We start from the raw sequence: 20,651 nt of genomic DNA on the forward strand, positions 1-20,651 counted from the left end.
TATCCTAGACCAACCATCTGCCAGGACTAGCCAGCAGCCCCAGCCCATGATCACAGAGAGGTCATGAAACTCGTCCCTATGATCGGATTAACCCAAGGGAGTGATGAAGCTGTTTATTCCCAACCAGCACCTTTTACAAGCCTGAGCCACCTGCCTAGCTGCCAGGCACCAACCCAAACAGAGCCCTTTGCCTACTTCTTCTGGGAAATGGACCCTCCCCTGCTCTGCCCCTCACTCTCTTGTCTTAGGGACAGAACAGAGAGGAGGGAGTCATATCTGGGTCTAAACCAGGTGTAGAAGGGAGAAACCTGGTCAGGCCTGGAAATAGCAAAATAAGTCTGCTGATCCTAAGCTGGTTAAAGGCGAGTGACTATGTCTTAAGACAGAGGCTTTTTGGACACGAAACCTGGGGCAGGATTATGGCCAGAGGCAGCCCGCAAAGAGGAGACGGGCCTAGGAATCTCTGCGTCCTCTTTAGGGTGGACAGGGAAAAGAGAAAACCTCTCTCCGTGCTCCAACAAGCCACTCAGTCCTACATTCACACTCTTAAAGGCCTCTCCCAGGGCAGCCAGTCCTGGAGAGAGGGCCCCCTCAAAACCCCCTCTAGACCTGGCCCTCCACGTGGGCCTTTAGTGAGGGGCCAGTTGAGCCAGGGGGCACCCACAATGAGAGGGCAGGACAGGCCTCTGGACAGTAGGCTGTCGAGGAGGCAGCCCGAGCTCACACATCATGGCTGGTATGCAGATTTCCTTCTCTCTTTTTCTTTTTGCCATGAATACATTTACCTGTTCTTCCCCTGTCTTATTGGCCCTGCTCTCAGGGAACGAGTTATGTTCAACGTATCTTTCCCAGCGTGGTCTCCCTGGATTCTGACCAGAACGCCTCTCTTTTCTGGCTCCCTTGGCCCCGCGTGGCCTCTTTTGTCGCGCTGCACACAGTGTGTTGTCATTTCCTCGTGACTCCCAGCACCTTGGCCACGTGAAGATAGGCCCCATCTCTCTGAGGCATCCCCGAGTCCCAGCCTAACACAGACAAGTTGCTCATCAGCAGATGACCTCCTGCCCTGGTCTGGTTCACACCCCAAGCCTTCCTTCATCCCTTACAGCCCCCCCCTTTTTTTAACCTGGCAGCACATAGTTCTATCCATTGTGATGAGACCCATTCCTGCCTCTTTCTTCTGCTTTCTTTTTCACATTGCCTCATTTTTTCTCCCCTATTTCAAAATTTACATCCTCTTCCGACAGCCAAAGCATCTTTAGAAGCTGCATCAAGCATTCTGGAAATCAATTCACCAAATAAATGAAGAAAGAACAAACCAGGGGTGACCCTTCGCCCACAGGCATCCACACCCAGCCACAGGCATCATGCACTCAGTCCCTTTGCCTCATTTTTCTCACTTATGTTAAAACTGCCTCTCAGTATCTCAATGTCCTCCAAGCAGGTCTGTAAGCTGCTTCATTCTCTCCTTGGAGCAAAGTGGGGTTATAAATATAGGGATAAGTATTAAAATTGCAGAGTGACTCTCCTCCAGCCTGGGTCTAGGCATCCACAAGGGAGCATTAGGTAGAACAGACCTAACCCAACTCTACTCCATCTCGAGGCTTTATTGTCCCTCTGTGCCCTGTTATTTGCAGTGTCCATTCTCTTGATGTGGGTTTTCCTAAGTCTCCATAAAGCCTTTTCTCCAGCAAAGCTGGGGTATAAAGTATTGAATAATAAAAGGATGAGGTGGCCAGAGCCATACAGGAACGAACAGTCTGAAGAGGCTGTTGGTTCTCACCTGTGAGGTCTCAGCCACAGCCCTTTCTCTTTCCTGGTCTTCATAGTTGTGGGAATTAAGCCACAGTCCCCAAGCCATGGTCCTCGATCTGGGCACACAGGCAGAACTCCCCCCCTGCCCCGCCCCAGCCCAGCACCGCCCGGATTTCACACTCACCTTGGCGGCCACAGAGGAATTGGGCTTCTCCAGTAAGTCCCAGAGTTTCTTCCTCTTCTCCGCGCAGCACGTGTTATCGAACTCCTCGCCCTCCCGCTCGCGGAGAGTTTCCGCCTCGCGCTTGAGCTCCTCGTTCATCTGCTCCTTCTTCTGGTGGTAGCGGGCCTGGCAGCAGGACTCCAGGTAGATTTCGTCGATGCCCCAGTAGTCCAGCTCTTGGCTGAAGCTGAGTGCGCACATCTCCTCCATCATGTGCAGCCTCCCGGTGCGGTAAAAGTTGAGGATGGAGGTGAAGGCGCCCGGATGGCGGTCGAAGAAGTACTCGTTGTCGTCGAGGCTGTAGTCGTCGCACACCTCCAGCAGCGAGTCGTGCGTGTTGCAGTCGCGGAGCTTGCCCAGCCGCGTGCGGGGCAGGCGGTCCAGGGTGCGCCAGAGCACCTCGTGTGCCAGCCCGCCGACGTTGAGGCGGACGCGCCTCGAGCACGCCTTGCTGCGCACGATCTCCATGGGCTCGGGTGGCAGCGAGCTAGTGGAGCGGGAGCCATGCTTCGTCATGCCCGCCGGCATCGCTGGTCCGGCCGCCCCCGCCCCCCCTGCCCCCCCAGGCCGCTGTCACTGGACGGCGAGGCCAGCCGCCGCGGGGGAGGGGGGCAGGGAGCGCTTTGGGCTGCTGGGGGTTCAGGGGGCCGCGCGGGCGCGCGTCACGGCCGTCTTCTCACCTCCATCCCGACGGCTGTGAGGCAGAAAGCGGACGCAGGTCAGCGGACGAGGAGCTGTGCGCGGCCCCTCCCCACCTCTCCACCCCGGCCCCTGCCGGCCTTGACCTTCCCGGCGCTTAAGCGGCTCAGGGCCGCAGCCGGGCTGGGCGCTGTCCCTCCCGCCGGTGCTGAAGTCCGCCCCACCCCGTGGCTGGAGGGAGGGGCCGCCCTCCGGAGCGGGGAGAGGGCCCTCAAGAGGCGCAGGGGGGACCCGGGAGGCCCCACCCCGGCCTTCCGCCGCCCTGGCTCTGTTCTGCCGCCTGGGGCGCTGTCCGCCCCGTCGAGTGCTGAAACTCGCTTTTCTCTGGGTCTCCCCGTCGAGGGCCGCACCTGGCCCCGCCATGCGGAGAGGAGGGCAGCTGAATGAAAAAACTTTTTATTTTTATTTTTTTTCAATACTTATCTTTTCCTTCCCCTGCTCCGAGATAATTAGGATTTGAAGGCTGGGTGGAGGCGGCGGGGCGGTGGCAGGGGGATTGCTTTTTCTAAACCTTTAAAGATTTGGGGGAATTCTGGAGCGTTTCAGGTGCCCACCTGTCGGTCAGAACAGACCGGATAGTCACGACAGCCCCACTGTCCTGGAGCGACCCCTCTCCCCAGGCCACACGGGAGCACCTCTTGAGGTCTCTCCGGAGACGAGGTGAACACTAAAGACGCAAAGCCAAGCTCTGCGCGGGGTCCCGCCCCTCCCTCCGCGCCCCCTGCCCCACGGCGGGGGTTGGCGCACAAAGTCCGGGGGACCCACCTGGCCCGTCCTCCCCTAGTTCCTTCCCCGCCCCCTTCTCCTTCTCCTTCTCCTCCTCCTCCTCCTCCTCGCTCCTCTCCTGCGATGGCTTTTTATAACTCCGGGTTCTGCGCCTTTCCCGGGGCTTGGAAGGGAAGGGGTGGGGGAGGTGGGAGGCGGAGAAAGGAGCTGAATTTTCTGGCCTTTTCAAAACGAGCCCTCCTCCCTCCGCGCACTGGTGATCTCAGGGCTCCTTTGAGCCCCTAGGCATGTGAAGCTCACGCCCTACCCCCTCACCCAAGAATGAGGATCGCGCGTCTCCCCTGAGCCCCGCTACCCACCCCCCCACCCCCCAGCCTGAAACCGCGGAGCCTGGGTAGACCAACAGGCCGAACCACGACAAGCGAGCCCCTCTCCTGGCACCCCTGCGTCCCCGCCGCGCGCCCCAACACTCACCCCCAGGGTGGCCGCCTCCCAGGGCCAGGGACCGCGCATTGCCGCGGTCGCCCGGGCGCCCCCGCCCACGGGCAGCGGCGGACCCGGGGCCGGGCTGGGCCCGGCCTACGCCGGCCGGGCAGGCGACGCGCCGAAGCTGCAGGCGCTGAGGGGCCGGACCGCGCTCTCCGAGGCTGGGGGCGCGGGCGGGCGCTGGGGGCGCGGGCGGCAGGACTGAGGTCGGGCGGCGCCTCGCGATCCACCTCCTCCTCTTCTGCTCCCGCGGCAGCGGTGGCGGCTGCTTGGGCGAGATCAACAAGTCGGGGCTGAGCTTGGCTCCGCGCTCGCTGCGATTCTGTCCCGCACTTCTGAGTGCCCGGAGTGGGGCACCGAGGCGGGACGGCGCCACCTGCGGGTTGGAAGCGTGCGCGCCTCTTAACTCCTGCCTGCCCGGCCCGGCCGGTTGGTGAGGCTGGGGGCGGGTTAGGGATTTGGGCAAAGGATGTGCCCCTAACGACTGCCTGCCTCTCAATTCCACCTTCCTTCATCCGGTCATCAGTGTGGCTTGAGCGCCTACTGTATGCAAGGTCCTGAGATGAGCGTCTGAGATACAGCTGTAAACCAAACGCAAACATCCAGCCCTTGTGGAGCTGGTTGGAAGCAGATCAAAACCAAGAAAGTCAAAGAATATGTCAGACCGTGATAAGCGCAGAGGAAAGGGAATGGGGGATGGGGGTGGTGGTGAGGAGGGAGGGGAGATGGAGTGAGGGGGGAGAATTGCAATTTTAAATAGCCCTTGGTTTCATAAGCTTCCATTCTAGACTCTAAACTCTAATTCTAGAAATGAATTCTAGATTCTAGTGGGGGAAGGTGAGCAATGAGTATATCAACAAATAAATATCCAGTGTGGCAGCTGGTGATAACTGCTAAGAAGAAAAATAAAGCAAGGTGATGGGAAGAGAGAGTGAGGGGTAAGCTAGCTTATAAACCTTGATGATTCATTCATTCATGTTACTTTGGACAATTGGTTTTGAGAGCTTCTTGTGTGCCGGGTCCTATGCCAGGCTCAGCAAGGAACATGTCCTTCCCTGGAGCTCCCTGTCCAGTGGGGGAGAATGGATGGATTGAATAATCTCCAGAAATGAATAAAAATGTTGAATAACTTACCTGGAGAAGTGAGCAAGGCCTCCCTAAGGATGCCACAGTTGGGCCCCCATGTTTACTCTTCTTTTTTTGTTTAAAGATTTTTAAAATGTGGGCCATTTAAAAAGTCTTTATTGAATTTGTTGCAGTATTGCTTCTGCTTTATGATTTTTGGCCGTGAGGGATATGGAATCTTAGCTCCCAGGCCGCACTCCCTGTACTGGAAGGCGAAGTCGTAACTAGTTGACTGCCAGGGAAATCCCCACTTGTCTACTCTTTCAAATACATATCTCCTGCCTGGTAAGTAAATGGATGCTGCGGACACAGCAGTGAGCCCCTTGTGCTGGAGCAAAAACTGAGCAAGTCACAGTGCCCTAAGGTACAGGTCCCCCCCGCCCCACCCCAACCCTTTCCTTCATTTCTAAAATTGAGATTCATTTCCACATAGTTGCTATAATATTATTATATATTTTAATCAGTTCATTTCTCGCCATCTCCATTATCATGATCCATGTCCCAGAGGCCATCCTCTTGTAGGTAGAGGCCACAGATGCGGGTAGACATCCTCCAGTGCCCAAGTCAGAGCCCCACAATAAAGAATTCTCCAGCCCTGAATGTCAATAGTGTCGAGGTCAATAAACCTTAGATCAATTTAATAGAAGGCAAAGGTATTTCCCAGTCTGAAAATTTTATTCTCTCAGCCAGTAACTAGTGAGCACCTACTATGTTATGTGTCAGGTTAACAGGCTTCCCTGGTGGCTCGGTGGTAAGGAATCTGCCTGCCAATGCAGGAGGCGTGGGTTCGATCCCTGGGTAGGGAAGATCCCCTGGAGAAAGAAATGGCAACCCGCTCCAGTATTCTTGCCTGGAAAATCCCATGGATGAAGGAGCCTGGCAGACTACAGTTCAAGGGGTCACAAAGAGTCAAACGCAACTTAATGACTAAACAGCAACTACTCTGAACACTGGAGATACAGTGAGACTAAATCAGGCAGCCTCTATACCCATGGGTTTTTATTCTGGTGGGGGATACAGTTAATGAACAAGTAAATGAATAAACCAGATTATTTGAATAGTGAGAAATGCTGTGAAGAAAAATAAGTGAGAGGAAGTGAGAGACAGCATGATTGGAAGAGGCATCAGCAACTTTAGATAGGGTGATAAGGCAGGGAGGGCTTCCTGGAGGAGGTGTATATCTAAGATGAGAACCTGAGGGCAGGGAGAAGAAAATCATGTGAAGTTCTATATACCTTGCCCCCATCCTCAGGGGGCAGGGGAAACAGGCAGGGGAAACAGAAAGAGCAAAAGTCCTAAAGTAGAAATGAGCTTGGGAAAAGAGGTTAGAGAGGTGGACGGGGTCAGGCCAGGCAGATCCCTGTTGGAATTTTATTCTCAAGGTTAAAGAATGAGTTTGGCTTTTTTCTTAATCCTAATGGGAAGCCATGATAGAGTTTTAAGCAGAGAAGATCCATGTGCTGCTATATATTTTGTGGTGATTCTTCTAGCTGCTGTGTGCTTTACAGAATTTGAGGGACAAAAGGTAGCAGCAGGAAGACCCATCATGAGGCTTCCACAATTGTCCAGGTCAAAGATAATGTGGTTTGGACTGGGATGGTGGCAGTGGAATGGCCGGGCAACTTCACAGTCACAGGGCTCTGACAAGGGAGAGTCCTCTGCAAGCCCAAGGCTAGATATTCCATGTCATTCAGGTTCATCACTCCAGGTGGCCTGATTCCTGCAAAGTTCTTACTCTGGCTCCAGATTCAGAGAAAGATCTGTGTACAGTGGATCTTAGAAGCCCAGATAGTACAAACAGCTCTGTAACTTTTTTTTTGCAAAAGTCATATTGCTACTACTTGTTTATTCATTTACTCAGTGCAAAGGATTAAGTGCAAACTTACTCAAGAAGGAAGTGTGGCTAGTGTCTCAGAGAGTGAGTTCTGGAGTCAGAACGACTGGTGCCATTTCTTGCAGCAAGAAGTTTTTTTGGGCAAGTAGTTTAACTTCTCTGAGTCTTGATTTTTTTCTGTGTAAAATAAGGATGGAAATTATTATGAGGAATGCATAGAAAGCATGTACTCATTGCTAGCTTTCATCATCTGATAGATTATAGGTTACCCAAGGGCAGGAAGTGGTCTGTCTTGCACATCTCAACTATCAGAATACTTAACAGGATTTTAGAGAATAAGGATATTTAGTTATCTCACATAAAAATTCAGGAAGAGGGTGGTATAAACATTGATTAAACAGCTCATTATGCTATTAAGGACCTTGGCTTCTTCCATTTTTTGCTCGGCCTTATTCAACATATTGGCTTTTTGTCCCAGGCTTGTTGCCTCATAGTCACAAAATGGCTGCCACCACTCCAGGCACTGGCCTCCATAAAGCCATATTCAAAGGCAGAAAGGAGATGGCCAATGTGGCAAAAAATATTTCTCCTTTTATGCTTTTATCCCCCGGCAGTCTCTACCAGGTTCCATTTCATGGGTCACTTCCATACCAATCACTGTCAAAGGAAATAAGATTCATACCAGAAGCCTAGGCCAATTACTGCCTTTACAAAATTGAAGTTTATTTAACAAGGAAGAAGTGGAGATTAAAGTTGGGTGGCCAGTCAACAGTGTCTGCCACACTATTCCCACAGTGCCCAGCACAATGCTAAGGACAGAGTAAATGCTCAATAAATATTTATTCAATGAACAAATAAATCCTCTTATAGGAAGGTATATAAACACCTATGAATAATATACATCTCTGACTCCAAGCATATTCAGTCCTATTAGTGAGGATGGGGGCAAGGTATATAGGCAATAAAACTGGCAAAGAATTCTCTTATGGCCCTTTTCTCTGACTCCAGGCCTTTCATGAGGAGTCCCCCCGAGATGATTCACAGTCTCAAATCACCTGAACTGATATTTGTACATATCCTTTTAAAAGAAATGGCCAATATGTAAGCAGTGTGCAAGTCCTCTGGGCAATCCCCTATGCTAAATAGCAGAGGTTATGAGCTGGTTATCTGCAGTCTTTGGTTGTATAGCTATCACAGGGTTTTTGGTTTGTTTTTAAGTCAACATCAGAGGAGTTTACATGAAAATTTGGATTTCTGGATTCTCTTGAAAAATTAGAGGAACTGATTAACACTGGCCCACATTCCTGTGTAACACGGCAATTACAGCCGTCACAGAGGCATGGCTGGCCTTGAATCACAGCTGTACCCTTCAGGCAGAACGTGCTCTCTACTTGGCTACAGTCCCTACCACTCCTTAATGTTCCTCACTCAAGTCACTTTTCTCATTTATGTTGCTTTCCTCATCTTGGTATAAAGTTAAGCTCATGCTTGTTGGGCACAAAGGCATGGAAGTCCAAAGAAGCTGTCTTGCTGCTTTCTGTTTCCCCAGGCTCTGCAGAGTGCCCAGTTTAGAAATTTTATTTTCTGAATGAAAAGACTATAAATTATTTGAAAGCATTTGGTCTTCATTTCTTAGAATTTTCCATCAACACGAGAAGAGAGACTATCTAGAAGTAAAGCCAATGGAAGGGACTGTAAAGCCCAGAGACTGAGATACTGAGTCCTGTCAATGTTATAGAGCTCCTGGATCCAGCCATACCTGAAGGCAGTGCCTCTGGATTTCCCACTTTTGGGAACTAGTAAATATCTCTTCTTACCTAAGCCAGACTGAGTTGTGATTTATGCCATTTAAGTCCCAAAGAGCCCATCTGATTCGATTCTCTCCACTAATCAGAAGTTTACCATCTTATAATGCACTTATAGGAAACAGTGCAAAAAGAGTAATAAAACTTAGAATGCCCCACAGAGGAGCCTTGCATTGAGAGTTCAAGTATAACCATCTCATTTTACAGGTCAACCAGTAAGCGGGCAGCCGATTACAAGCACTAAGTCACAAACTATCTCCTGCTCAGGCCCTCTTGGCAGACTGCCCACTGAGAGGTGTTGAGAGCTTCCCTGAGGCTGTGTGAGGTCAAGTCAACCTAATTCATCCACATAAATACAAATGAATCCCTCTCTAAGCTGGACTGGCAGAGACATGTCCGTCTGAAGTCAGATTTTTTTCTTGGACTCCAAACTACCAGGCATCACTTATTTATAGCCCCACTAAGTGTCTTACTCAGGTTTCTGGGCACTTCTGGGTACCGAGAACTAATTAATCCCCTCCCGCCTCTGCCCATGGACCCTTGGGAAGGAATCATTGTTTTCCAAGGGTGGTTATGGGGGTACCCAAAGGCTCAAGGGAAATAATGGACATCTCTGAGTGGCTGTCACTCGGGACAACTGCTCTATGCTATGGCCTTGCCCAGATACAGTTCCAGTAGCCCCAGGGATTTTTTTAGCAGCTTGGATTCTGGTCTTTTTGCCTGTTTTTCTTTTGACCAGATAATAATAATCATAATCATGAGTAAAATGGGGTTAATGATAGAATCTACCTCCCAGGGTTGCTGGGAGAGACTAATGAGATAAGGCACGTGACGTGCTCAGCACCATGCACAGCACTAACAAGTTCATATTAAGACAACATGAGTAACAATACTAACAACCACAGTAACAGCAGCTAACATTAAGCAGTTAGCTGTTGGCTGATCCTTGAGTGACCAGATGTTTGATTCTAGCGCCTGTTCTATGCTAGCCTGGTTACCTTTATCAAGCCCTGAGTTTCTGGCCTAGGTTTCTGGAAAGTGGGTGTGCTTGGTTTTCTGATCAACCTAAACATTTTCCCATTCTTCTTTTCATCTTTTGCTCACCACTTACCTATCAACCCAACCACCCATGTGTCCACCCATATACTCAGCCACCAAACTACCCAGATATACACCCACCCATTTACTTACTTACTTACCCATCAATCCGTGCACTCACTTGCTCACTCATCCATCTTTCTTTCCATTCATCCATGTATTCTACCCAGTATCCATCTTTCCACCCATTCATTCACTCACCTACCATTTATCCATGCATCTACCCACCCATATAGCGTCTTTCTATCCATCTGTCATTCTACCCATTCATCCATCCAGCCATTCACCCATCCATCCGTATACCCAATGCACTTAGCCCCCTATTCACTCATTCACCTACCATCCACTCACCCATGCCTCTACCTACTCATTCATCCCTACCCAATCACTCATCCAGCCCAGATATTCACGCATCTACCCACCTAGTCACCCACGAATCTATGCACTTTCTCAGACATCCCCACCATCTACCACCTACCGTTCTGAAGTGTTTACTACAGGTAATGCTCTGTGCTAAGCCATGGCCTGATCTCTTGAACTCCCTCCCTGGGGGAAAATGTGGACACCACCAGAGGGTCCTCACAGAGGGAGATTGGTAAACCTGCATGTAGTCCATGAGCCCCTTGATGGCCTGGACAATGATGAAATACAGGATGGACTGAGGCATGGCCTTCCAGCAGAGCAATTACAGGTAAACTGATACCTCTTCCCCACAGAAGAGCCTGGGAACTCCAAGATGCAATAGAAAAGGCACGAGTCAGCAAAAGGAGGAAATCAAAGCCACAGAGATCAAGAGCTAATTAACTGATTCTCCGAAGATAATATTTCATTAAATCCAGCCCTCCTGGTCTTTGGGGACTGATCTCTCTTCTACTTCTTTCCCATCGCCCTTGTCCACGCTGACCTGATCTTCTCTGCCTCCTCTCTCATCTGCCTTCCCTAGTTTTATACTTCCTTGACTCCAACCTCCCCGCTGTGACGAGGGTTGACCTTTAAAGGCATAAGTGTGACCAACTCATTCCTCATAAAGTCATAATCCTTTATGACTCCTCACTGTCTAGATAAAGGAAAAACTCTCCCAAGTTGAGAAAAAGGCCGTTCACTTACATATTAGCACATATTCCCCAAGCACCGACTAGGTGTTGAGCTTAGGCTGCATGCTGGGAATGAAGCAGTGGTGAAACCAACCCACTCTCCTGGAGCTCACATTTAAACAGGAGACATAAACAGAGACATTTAAAAATGATCTAATATCGATACTCACTGTGAAGGAAGGAAGTAGAAGTGTGAGAGTACGAATAATTGGAACCCCTGGAGTAGGAAATGGCAACTCACTCCAGTATTCTTGCCTGGAAAATTCCATGGAGCCTGGTGGGATACAGTCCATGGAGTCTCAAAGAGTCGGACATGACTGAGGGACTGAGCGTGCATGGAGCCTTATATCGTATTGTATACTATTTAATTTTTAAAAGTGGGCTGTGAAATATTTCCCTCTTGATTATCTTAGCATGTATCCAAGAATCATGCATGTCATGACAGTCTATCCTTCATGTTCTGATTTTAATCACATCATGTCATGCTATCTAGTTGCTCAGTCATGTCCAACTTTTTGCGACCCCATGGTTGCATGGCTCTTGGTCCACCAGGCTCCTCTGTCCATGGGATTCTCCAGGCAAAAATACTGGAGTGGGTTGCCAGTTCTTGCCCCAGGGAATCTTCCCGACCTAGGAATCAAACCTGGGTCCCTCACACTGCAGGCAGATACTTTACCATCTAAACCATCAGGGAAGCCCCAAAATCAATACAATCTTCTGCCAGAACATAATGGGCGATTGTCAGGATGGTGGTATCATTTCTGCTGAAAGGTTCGTTGTTGCTTTAAAACCCTCCTTCCTTTAGAAAACATCTGCTGCTGTGCTGTGTAGAAAATGGTGATGCTCCCTGTCCTCCTTCTTGGGCTGAGCCCCAGGAAGTTTGTGCTCAGAAGTAGAGTCCTGTCCACCTCCCACCATGCAGACAGTCCAAGCAACAATTATTTATTTACAACAGCTAACACAATTGGTGGTAACGACTTCATAGGCAGCCTCTAAGTGCAGGGAAGATGAAAAATTAACTAAATTGGAGAATAAAAATGCATAGGGAATAAAAAAAAAATAATGGGAAGGAAAGGCAGTGACTTCAGCTCAAGAAATCCCTGAGAGAGTGATGATGCTGATGAGTCTTAAGTCAGTGATCATCAAGCCATAAAGGTAGAAAGGAGAGCAGGTGCAAAGGCCCTGGGGCAGGCTGGAGGGTTGAAGGAGATAGAAGAGGGCAGCTGTGACTAGGGCCGAGTATGGGAAGGCAAGATGGACTGAGAAGGAGTGGCAGAGAAAAACAGAGGAGGAGGGAAAGACCATGTAGGTGAGGGTTGTCTGGAGGTGTCTGGATTTTATTGCAATGGAGTTGATGGGTTTTAAACAAGGGAGTAACTGATCTGATATTTACCATCAGGGTGTAAAAAAACCTCTCATTCTCCCCATAACTTTCACTCCTTAACCCCTGGAAACTACTAACCTACTTTCTGCCATTATTGACTTACCGATTCTGGACATTTCATATAAATGGAGTCATACGATGTGTAGCTTTTTGTGACTGGCTTCTCTTGCTAGGTATATGTTTTTAAGATTCATCTACATTGTACCATGGAACAGCACAGCATTTCTTTTCGTTGACAATTAGTGTTCCGTTGTATGAACATACCACATTGTGTTTATCCACTCCTCAGCTGGAGGACATTGGGGTTGTTTCCACTTTGGAGTTATTTAATATCGACTCTTGAGTGACTGTTTAATTCTGATATGGAAGCTACTTTTCTGTGTTAGGGGTATTCAAATGTCCATTCATAGATTGATAATGGAAGTAAATGACAGATGCATTCCTTAATGTTCTTACTTGGCAAAATAAAACTCTGGAGTCTTTCTGTTAACTTTTATGGAACAGAATCTGAAAGGTCAAAACCCTGGAGCTGCAGACTGCTGATAAAGTCAATGGCTCAGAGAAGCCAAGTGTTGTCCCTCTGGCCCTGCATGTGGCTCAGACCAGGACTGGTAAAAGAGAGAGCATAATGCAGCACTTCTCAAGCTGGGGGACAATTCCCCTCCTCAGGCACATGTTGGTCTCCTGGAGAGAAAGACTACATTTCCCAGTCTCCTGTGCAGTAAAGAGTGTCATGCAACTAAATTGTGACCAATGAGATAGAAGTAGATTTTTCTCTTCTTTGCTCCTCTCTCCTTCCTGCTAGCTGGAATGTGGACAAAATGGCAGGAGCTCAAGCAGCCATCCTGGACCCTGAGGTAGAAAGCACTGGTTACAGATGCTGGAGGGACCAAAAGGAAGAGCCTGGTGACTGTGGAGATGCCACACCACTTCTTGATCTCCTGTATCTATATGAGAGAGAAAGCAATGACTGCTCTGTTGAATATAAACATCTTAATGTGTAAAGTACTGCTTGTAACTTTCAGACGTCTGTCACAGCCCCATCCAATCCCACCAAACGTGCCTCCGCGGCCCCTCACAGATGAGGAGACTGATATGACATTTGCCTCAGGACAGCATTTTTTCTCAAAGATTTGAGAGAAAAAAGAGCAATTTTCCCTTTTCAAGTTTTCCCAAAGCTAATTTAATTAATTTCTTCCCGGGAATTCCTTGGTGGTTCAGTGGTTAGGACCCTGCATTTCACTGCAAGGGGCATAGGTTCGATGCCTGGTCAGGGAACTAAGATCCCACAAGCCTCGAGGTGTGGCCCCCCCCCCCAGAACACAAACCTTCTCTCCCCTTCTTTTAAATATTAAAACAAATGCATGTATTTACATGAAGCATAGGGAACATGTGGCAAATTTTTAAGAGACTTTCTCTGCTTGCTTTACTTTGGGTGGTGAGCCTTTTCCCCAAGGTCCTCTATGGACACCTGGTCTCTCCTCTGCCCTCAGGGGGATTGTTGATAGATTCTGAGCCTGGTCTCAGGAGGCAGGGAGCCTGTGATTGAATCCCGGGTCTACTACTTATTAACCACGTGATCCTGGCCAGCCACTTCACTCTCTGACCCTCAGTTTCCTCCTCTAAAATGGAGACGTCATGTCACTTGGTGGGAGGCTGGGGGATGTGACTTGATTCTGTCCATGAAAGGCCGTTTCCCAGAGCCAGGCACTCTGGTGCTCCATTCCCTTCCCAGGCGCTAAGCTCGCCTCTCTGGACATAGTCCACTCTCAACCTGATTCACAGTCAGAGGCAGTCCACAAACAAGGATGATTTGATGTATTTCAGCACATTTCTGCTCGACAATATCATATAAAAATAGAATTCTTTATTAAAACAGCAAGGCGGAACAATCACTGCTACTCACAAAACACCATCTTTAAAAACAACAACAAAAAACATCCAGATTAATGTCATTGCGCCAGAAGATTCAACTCTCAGGGCCGGTTTCTCCATCTGGAGAATGGGCAGGTGGGGTGTCCCCCGCTCACTGTGGGCGGGAAGCACCTGTGGGAGATGACTCAGGGTGGCCCTCCTTGCACTGGGCGTGATGCGCCCCTGTGGGGTGGGCATCATACTCCTCTTCCTGTCCCCTTCACCCTGTAACTGTAGAGGACCAAGTCTCAGGGTGCTGCTGGCGTGGCCCTAACGCCACTCAAACACCTGTCTGTTCCCTTTGTAACTCAGAAGAGACAGAGCTCGGGCTCTGAGCCTTGGTGACACCAGCACAGGGACCCTCCCCAGCAGATTTATCCTTCACAGTCCCTTTCTATTCTTGGCAGCAAGTGATACATGTTGTCCGTTACCGGCAGTGGGAAAGAAGCTCCCTTTTTAAACAAATTTAAGTTTTAAAAAATGAGACCATTTAAAGGAAATAAACTGGTAAACAACAATACAAAATACAGCAAAAAATAAAAATCATGATGTGGTACAGAAATACTCCATTAGGTCAACGTCTGGGTATTTCCGACCTTGGTACTTTTAGAAGAAGAAAGGAAAAAAAGAAAAAAGATGAAAACAAAGGTGGGTTCAAAGCACTTTCTCCCAAGCTGTACTTGATCTCCAATACCAGCTGGGGCTGCCTGGTGGGAGAATTGTCTCTTCCTAATCATTGTGGCTCCAAGGAGGTGTCCCCTTTAAAGAGAACAGGATCTTCTTTGAACATGGGTGAGAATCTAGTCTCAGTGACAAAGCAGCCCTAATGTGGAAGGGGATAATCAGAGGGCTTTTCCCGAGCGCATCAGGGTAGAAGCCACGCGCCAGAGATCTTCCCGGAGCTATTTCTGCCGGCCTTCTTCCTTCCCTTCCAAGTCAGGATAAGGCAGCTGAGGGTTGCCATGGAAACCGGCTCCTCCTCCCACAGGAGGCTGCCAGCTCCGATTTCCTGCCGAGCTAAGAAGCAGGCGGCAGCGGGGGTCACCCAGGCGTGAAGATGGGTTTCCCTAGGGATATCCTGCCTCCTGCCAATCACAAAGACTGTCTGGGAATCCTGGGGCTGCCTGGAGGCTGGGGGCCAGGGAAGCCCCCAAGCCCTGGTGCCTCTCTGAGAAAAGACTAGACCCCAGAACATTCAGAGATGTCAGGTCTTCTCTTATTCCTCCAGCTAAAGCTACAGAAACCTAGTTGTGTGTGTGTGTGTGTGTGTGTCTGCATCTCATGAGGTGCATCCGCCCATGGGTGCCTCTGGCTGTCTGATGCCAAACAGAACTGCCCCTCCACCACCCCTCTGAGCTCAAGGAGCACAGAGCTGCCCATCTAGCATTCACTGCTGGGAGAGTTAAATCTGTTTGTGAAATTCTATCATCTTGTAAGCTGTGCAGGTCACTTCATCTCTCTGAAGCCCATTTCCTCATCTATAAAAAGCGTGTAACCATCCTCTCTTCGCAGAGATGCCGTCAAAATAGAAGCTGGTCCTGTCACAGGCATTTAGAGGGACTTCAATAAGCAGGACCTAGCCTAGATAGCATATTCAAAAGCAGAGGCATTACTTTGCCAACAAAGGGCCATCTAGTCAAGGCTATGGTTTTTCCAGTAGTCATGTATGGATGTGAGAGTTGGACTGTGAAGAAAGCTGAGCGCCGAAGAATTGATGCTTTTGAACTGTGGTGTTGGAGAAGACTCTTGAGAGTCCCTTGGACTGCAAGGAGATGCAACCAGTCCATTCTGAAGGAGATCAGCCCTGGGATTTCTTTGGAAGGAATGATGCTAAAGCTGAAACTCCAGTACTTAGGCCACCTCATGCGAAGAGTTGACTCATTGGAAAAGACTCTGATGCTGGGAGGGATTGGGGGCAAGAGGAGAAGGGGACGACAGAAGATGAGATGGCTGGATGGCAATCACTGACTCGATGGACTTGAGTTTGAGTGAACTCCAGGAGTTGGTGATGGACAGGGAGGCCTGGCGTGCTGTGATTCATGGGGTCGCAAAGAGTCGGACACCACTGAGTGACTGAACTGAACTGACTATTAACAAGAATACTTATCATCTTAATAACGGCTTCCAGGTAATTTTTCTCTTCGATCTTTTTTTTCCCCCTAAATGCAAAGGCAAGTTGTCGTCACTGATCTGTTTGATCAAAGGGTGGCGCACCCAGGATAGGAAGGACCGTTGGTCTGAGAAACAATCCATTGGCAGGACCCTACCACCTCCTACAATACCACCTCCAAGAGTAGGGACAGGGTTCTCAAACCGGTGCCTTTGGGGGATAGGAGGTACTGTGGACGGAAAAGCAGAGAGTAGAAATGCTGGTGAACCAGAGCACATGGGCTCCGGATAAGGGAGGCAGCTGCTACTCGGCTCTGGCTAACGGTGGCCCTCGGGCCCACGGGCCCAGTGTGGACAGATCTTTCAAGCCTTCAAGAGAAGTTGGACATTTTCAATCAACTCTTCCAAAGATGACAAGGTAACACTACCGTATTTTCTATAAATGTGGGCCAAACGAAACAGGCCTGCAATCTGGATGGGGCCCAGAGCTGGAGCTCCTGAGCTAGAATGGAGGAAACCAAGGTCTCCTCTTGTTTGGCTCCACCAGCCCCAGGAGTCCTGGCTGCTTGTTTTCACAGGGGCCACCCGGTCTGGGCTGTGTCCTGCTAATTCCCTGCCTGAGTCCCAGCGCTGGGAAAGCCCATCCCATGTGTGCTGAGAAGCCTGCTCCTCAGAGCCCTGCATCCAGAGGCCGCGCCCAGCCAGTGGAAGCCCCAGCCTCGGGAAACCCTCCTGCGTTTTCTCAAGGATCGGTGTAAACGGAGAGATGGGGGAGGTGTCTAGTGAAGGGGGCATCCAGGAAAGCGGATATGCTAAGAGACTCTTTGGCTTTAGGTAGTTTAATAACAGTTCAGGGACAGAGTTTACATCAACAGATGGACTGCTAGGCCCTGAATGGCCTTTTTATGGCCAGCGTCTGCTTTGACTCATTATGACCTGGACCACACCCAGGGCATTGGATGGCAGTCCCTTGGGGGTTGGGGACAGAGCAGTGAGGAGGTCTCTTAGTTTGCCCTGTCTGTTGCAGCTTTAGGTGGTGCAGTATAAAGAATCCACCTGCCAATGCTAGCGATCCAAGAGATGCATGTTCGATCCCTGGGTTGGGAAGATCCCCTGGAGCAGGAAATGGCAACCCACTTCAGTATTCTTGCCTGGAACATTTCCGTGGACAGAGAAGCCTGGCAAACTACAGGCCGTGGGGCCACAAAGAGTCAGACATGACTGAGCAACTGAGCACGTGCACCCATAGCTTTAGCGGATTTCATAACGGTGGGAGGAGCTGGGAGCAGAGTCTCATGTTGGAACTTTGCCGCAGATAATCTGTGCAGCTTTTGGTGTCTTTTCTTCACTCTCCTCCCCCGCCCCCCTCCACCACCCCCAGGCACAGTCTTCTGAAGAACAGCAGGGAAGGGGTAATGCTGGAACCGTTGGATGTTCAAAGCCCAGCACCCGGGCTGAACGCAGGCATAGGAAGTTGGGTGATGGGGTAGGCTGGGCGTGTGGAGCTCATGGCCGGATGCGGTAACGGACAGGCACGTCGTGTTCCGGCTGCATCAGCCCGAAGCCGTACCTGCTGAGGTCAAACTCGGGGATGTCCACGTCCGGGGTGATCAGCTCCAGGTCAAACTGCGTCAGCACAAGGAACACGAATCTGGAGAGAGGCAGTGTCAGAGGCATGAGGGGGGAAAGGGGGGCATCCTCCTGGTCTGACCCCAGCTCTCACTCTGGGAAAACTGGGAAAGGAGGGTGAGCAAGCAGAGCACAAAGGCCACACACTTCCGAGTCCTGGCCGACAGGCTATGGGCAGGCATGATGTGTGTCAATTCCAACCAAAGCATTTCAGAGCCAGTGCCCGCTCTCCAGCTCTCCCAGCTGCCTGGGCTTCATGTTGAGATGATGGGGCTGGAAGACGGGAAGAACCTGGCCCCTGAGTCCCTGCACGGAGGGGAAGAGCACCCCCCCAAACCCACAGCTGACATTGTATGAGTGGGAACCAAACCTGTACAAGCTTGGGGGTCGACTTGGGGGTCATTTGCCACAGCCTCAAAACTGAGCTTCTCCTGGTTAATACGGACACTGACCCTTCCTGATTTTTCCCACCATCCTCAGCCCAGGCCCCAGCAAACTCCTGGAACCCCGACTGTCTGCCCTAGTCTGGGCTGCTGCTAAACCACAGCCGCCTTCGTGAGATCAGAAGCGGGCACCCCTCCTCCAGACAGCCGTGGGGACGCTGGGAGAGCAGGACGCACAGCAGGCACGGCCATTGCCTGGAACGCTGTCCTGACACGTACACGAACCGTGTGATGATGCCATTGCTGGGCCTGTAAAAGGGGTGGCAGCCCAACCCCCCGCAGTGTGAACTGGTTCCACCAGCTGGATCTTACCACTGCCTGTGTTAGTTAAGGGCAGCTTGATCCTCTACTCCTCTGGGCCCTACCATCACCCGTCCCCCACTGCCACCCAGGTGCCCAATGCTGGCCCAACACACAGCAGGGAAGACCCTTTCATCTGACTAGATGAGTGCAAAAGAGGTAAGATGAGGACAGAGCGACGTCAGCACTCCGGGCAGGGAGCTGGGCGCAGACTCAGGCTCTGCCTCTGAAGGACGTGTGACTCCTGTCGGGTTTCTTCCCCAATCTGGGCCTCAGTTTCCCCGCCTGGTCAAAGAGGGTCAAAGGGGTGGGCTGTGTTCCTTCCAGCTCTGAAGCTGCAGAGTGGTAGAGGGTGAGTTTATACCAGTGTGTTGGGGGGTCTGTACCCACACCCGGACTTGGAGCCTGGCACCTTCATTCACCAGATGCCTGACCGTGAGGAATGCTTTGACCTGTAGAGTCAGTTATCATGACGATGAACTGAGACAAAAATAACAGATTAGCTAACTTACTGAACTCTATGTGCCAGACACTTTGCTAAGCATTGCATATCCATTATCTCTTTCATCTGTCCAAAAACTTTCTGGAGTAGGAACTACAGTCAGTTCTGCTGTAACACTTGTTTTGAACACGAGAATTCGTGCCAGTGGGATTTATCCATCAGGGTGCAAATGAAGTGTAACGCAATTTCACGTCTGCCTGTGGTCACTTCATCCGCAAGAAACACTAAGAGAATGAAAAACTGCACCCAGCTGAATGCAGCTGAGCAGGCATTCACAAAATGCACACTCCTAAACTCTGCCCCCAGCTACCTCAGTACACCAGGTGGGTGGTGCGTCACACCATTCCCATCAGGCATCCAACCTCAGATAACCCCCCTCCCAGGCTTCAGTGTGACTCACAGCTCCATCCAATGTCCACTTCCATGGCAAACGTCAGGTCATCACCAAAGTAAAGCATCGTATTTATTCTACCACTTAGGTGTTTCTATTTATTCCATTTAACATATGTAAACCTGTGATAGGGCCCTAAAGTAAATCCTAAAGAAAATCAACCCTGAATATTCATTGGAAGACTGATGCTGAAGCTGAAACTCTAATACTTTGGCCACCTGATGTGAAGAACTGACTCACTGGAAAAGACCCTGATGCTGGGAAAGATTGAAGGCAGGAGGAGAAGGGGACGGCAGAGGATGAGATGGTTGGATGGCATCCCCGACACGATGGACATGAGTTTGAGTAAGCTCCCGGAGTTGGTGATGGACAGGGAGGTCTGGCGTGCTGCAGTCCATGGGGTCGCAAAGAGTCACACGACTGAGCGACTGAACAACAACAATAAACCTGTGCTACCGTACTTTCCGGGGTGCGTTCTCTTTTTGCGTCGTTGATGAGGTTTCTGAGTGCTGGGCCCCGGCCCTATCTCCACCACAGCCCTGTGGTTTTTATTGTGTGGTTTCCCACAGCGCAGGGATTTTCAAGAATGCACTGGAAGTTTCAGAGTGGAACCAACTATAAATGATCTCCATTCTACTGCTGTGAAAACTGAGGCCAAAGGTTAATGGAATGTGCCCATTCACTAGCATAATGTCTGCACATTAAAGTCGTAATAGTAGTAATTACAATCATAACTTGTATTAAAAGCCTACAATGAGCCAGGCAGTGGCTGAAGCACCTAGAAGGGTCCCATTTACTCGTCCTGACACCCTTGGGCTGTAAGATGATCAGTACCCCTATTTTACAGTTGCGGAAACAGAGGCAGAGGTTACCCAGCTGAACAGAAGGACAGGCGGATGTCATAGCCCTGGTTTGTTATCTGAGGGCCAAAGCGCACGGGGCCCATGGCTCCGCGTGCCCGGAACTCACTGTTTGATGCTGTTGACGGCATAACCCCTCCCCAGGCACTGGTTATGCCCTGCTCCCCACGGCAAGCTGTAGTTCTTCAGTCGCTTCCCATCTTTGTAAAAGTCTTTCTTCTCTGATCCATCAGGGTTCAGGAATCGGTTGTATTTAAATACCTGAAACAGGAAGAAG

At 50.2% G+C, this 20,651-nt stretch overlaps 2 protein-coding genes across 2 annotated transcripts in view; both read right to left on the bottom strand.

The window, feature by feature from the left end:
* The window catches only part of KCNB1 (potassium voltage-gated channel subfamily B member 1), a 120,590-nt gene extending 116,391 nt beyond the window's left edge, over positions 1–4,199 (bottom strand). Inside the window, exons 1-2 of the mRNA XM_055545256.1 lie at positions 3,875–4,199; positions 1,937–2,669 (exon numbers count right to left, since the gene is read on the bottom strand). Coding sequence (XP_055401231.1) covers positions 1,937–2,503 — 567 coding nt within the window. The 5' untranslated portion in view covers positions 2,504–2,669; positions 3,875–4,199. The remainder of the gene's footprint in view (positions 1–1,936; positions 2,670–3,874) is intronic.
* Positions 4,200–17,072: 12,873 nt separating this feature from the next.
* The window catches only part of PTGIS (prostaglandin I2 synthase), a 50,341-nt gene continuing 46,762 nt past the window's right edge, over positions 17,073–20,651 (bottom strand). The window contains exons 9-10 of the mRNA XM_055545257.1: positions 20,484–20,635; positions 17,073–17,900 (exon numbers count right to left, since the gene is read on the bottom strand). Of these exons, the coding sequence (XP_055401232.1) occupies positions 17,756–17,900; positions 20,484–20,635 (297 nt within the window). The 3' untranslated portion in view covers positions 17,073–17,755. The remainder of the gene's footprint in view (positions 17,901–20,483; positions 20,636–20,651) is intronic.

This window comes from Bubalus kerabau, chromosome 13, assembly GCF_029407905.1.
Source record: "Bubalus kerabau isolate K-KA32 ecotype Philippines breed swamp buffalo chromosome 13, PCC_UOA_SB_1v2, whole genome shotgun sequence".
In the NCBI taxonomy this organism is placed as follows: Eukaryota; Metazoa; Chordata; class Mammalia; order Artiodactyla; family Bovidae; genus Bubalus; species Bubalus kerabau.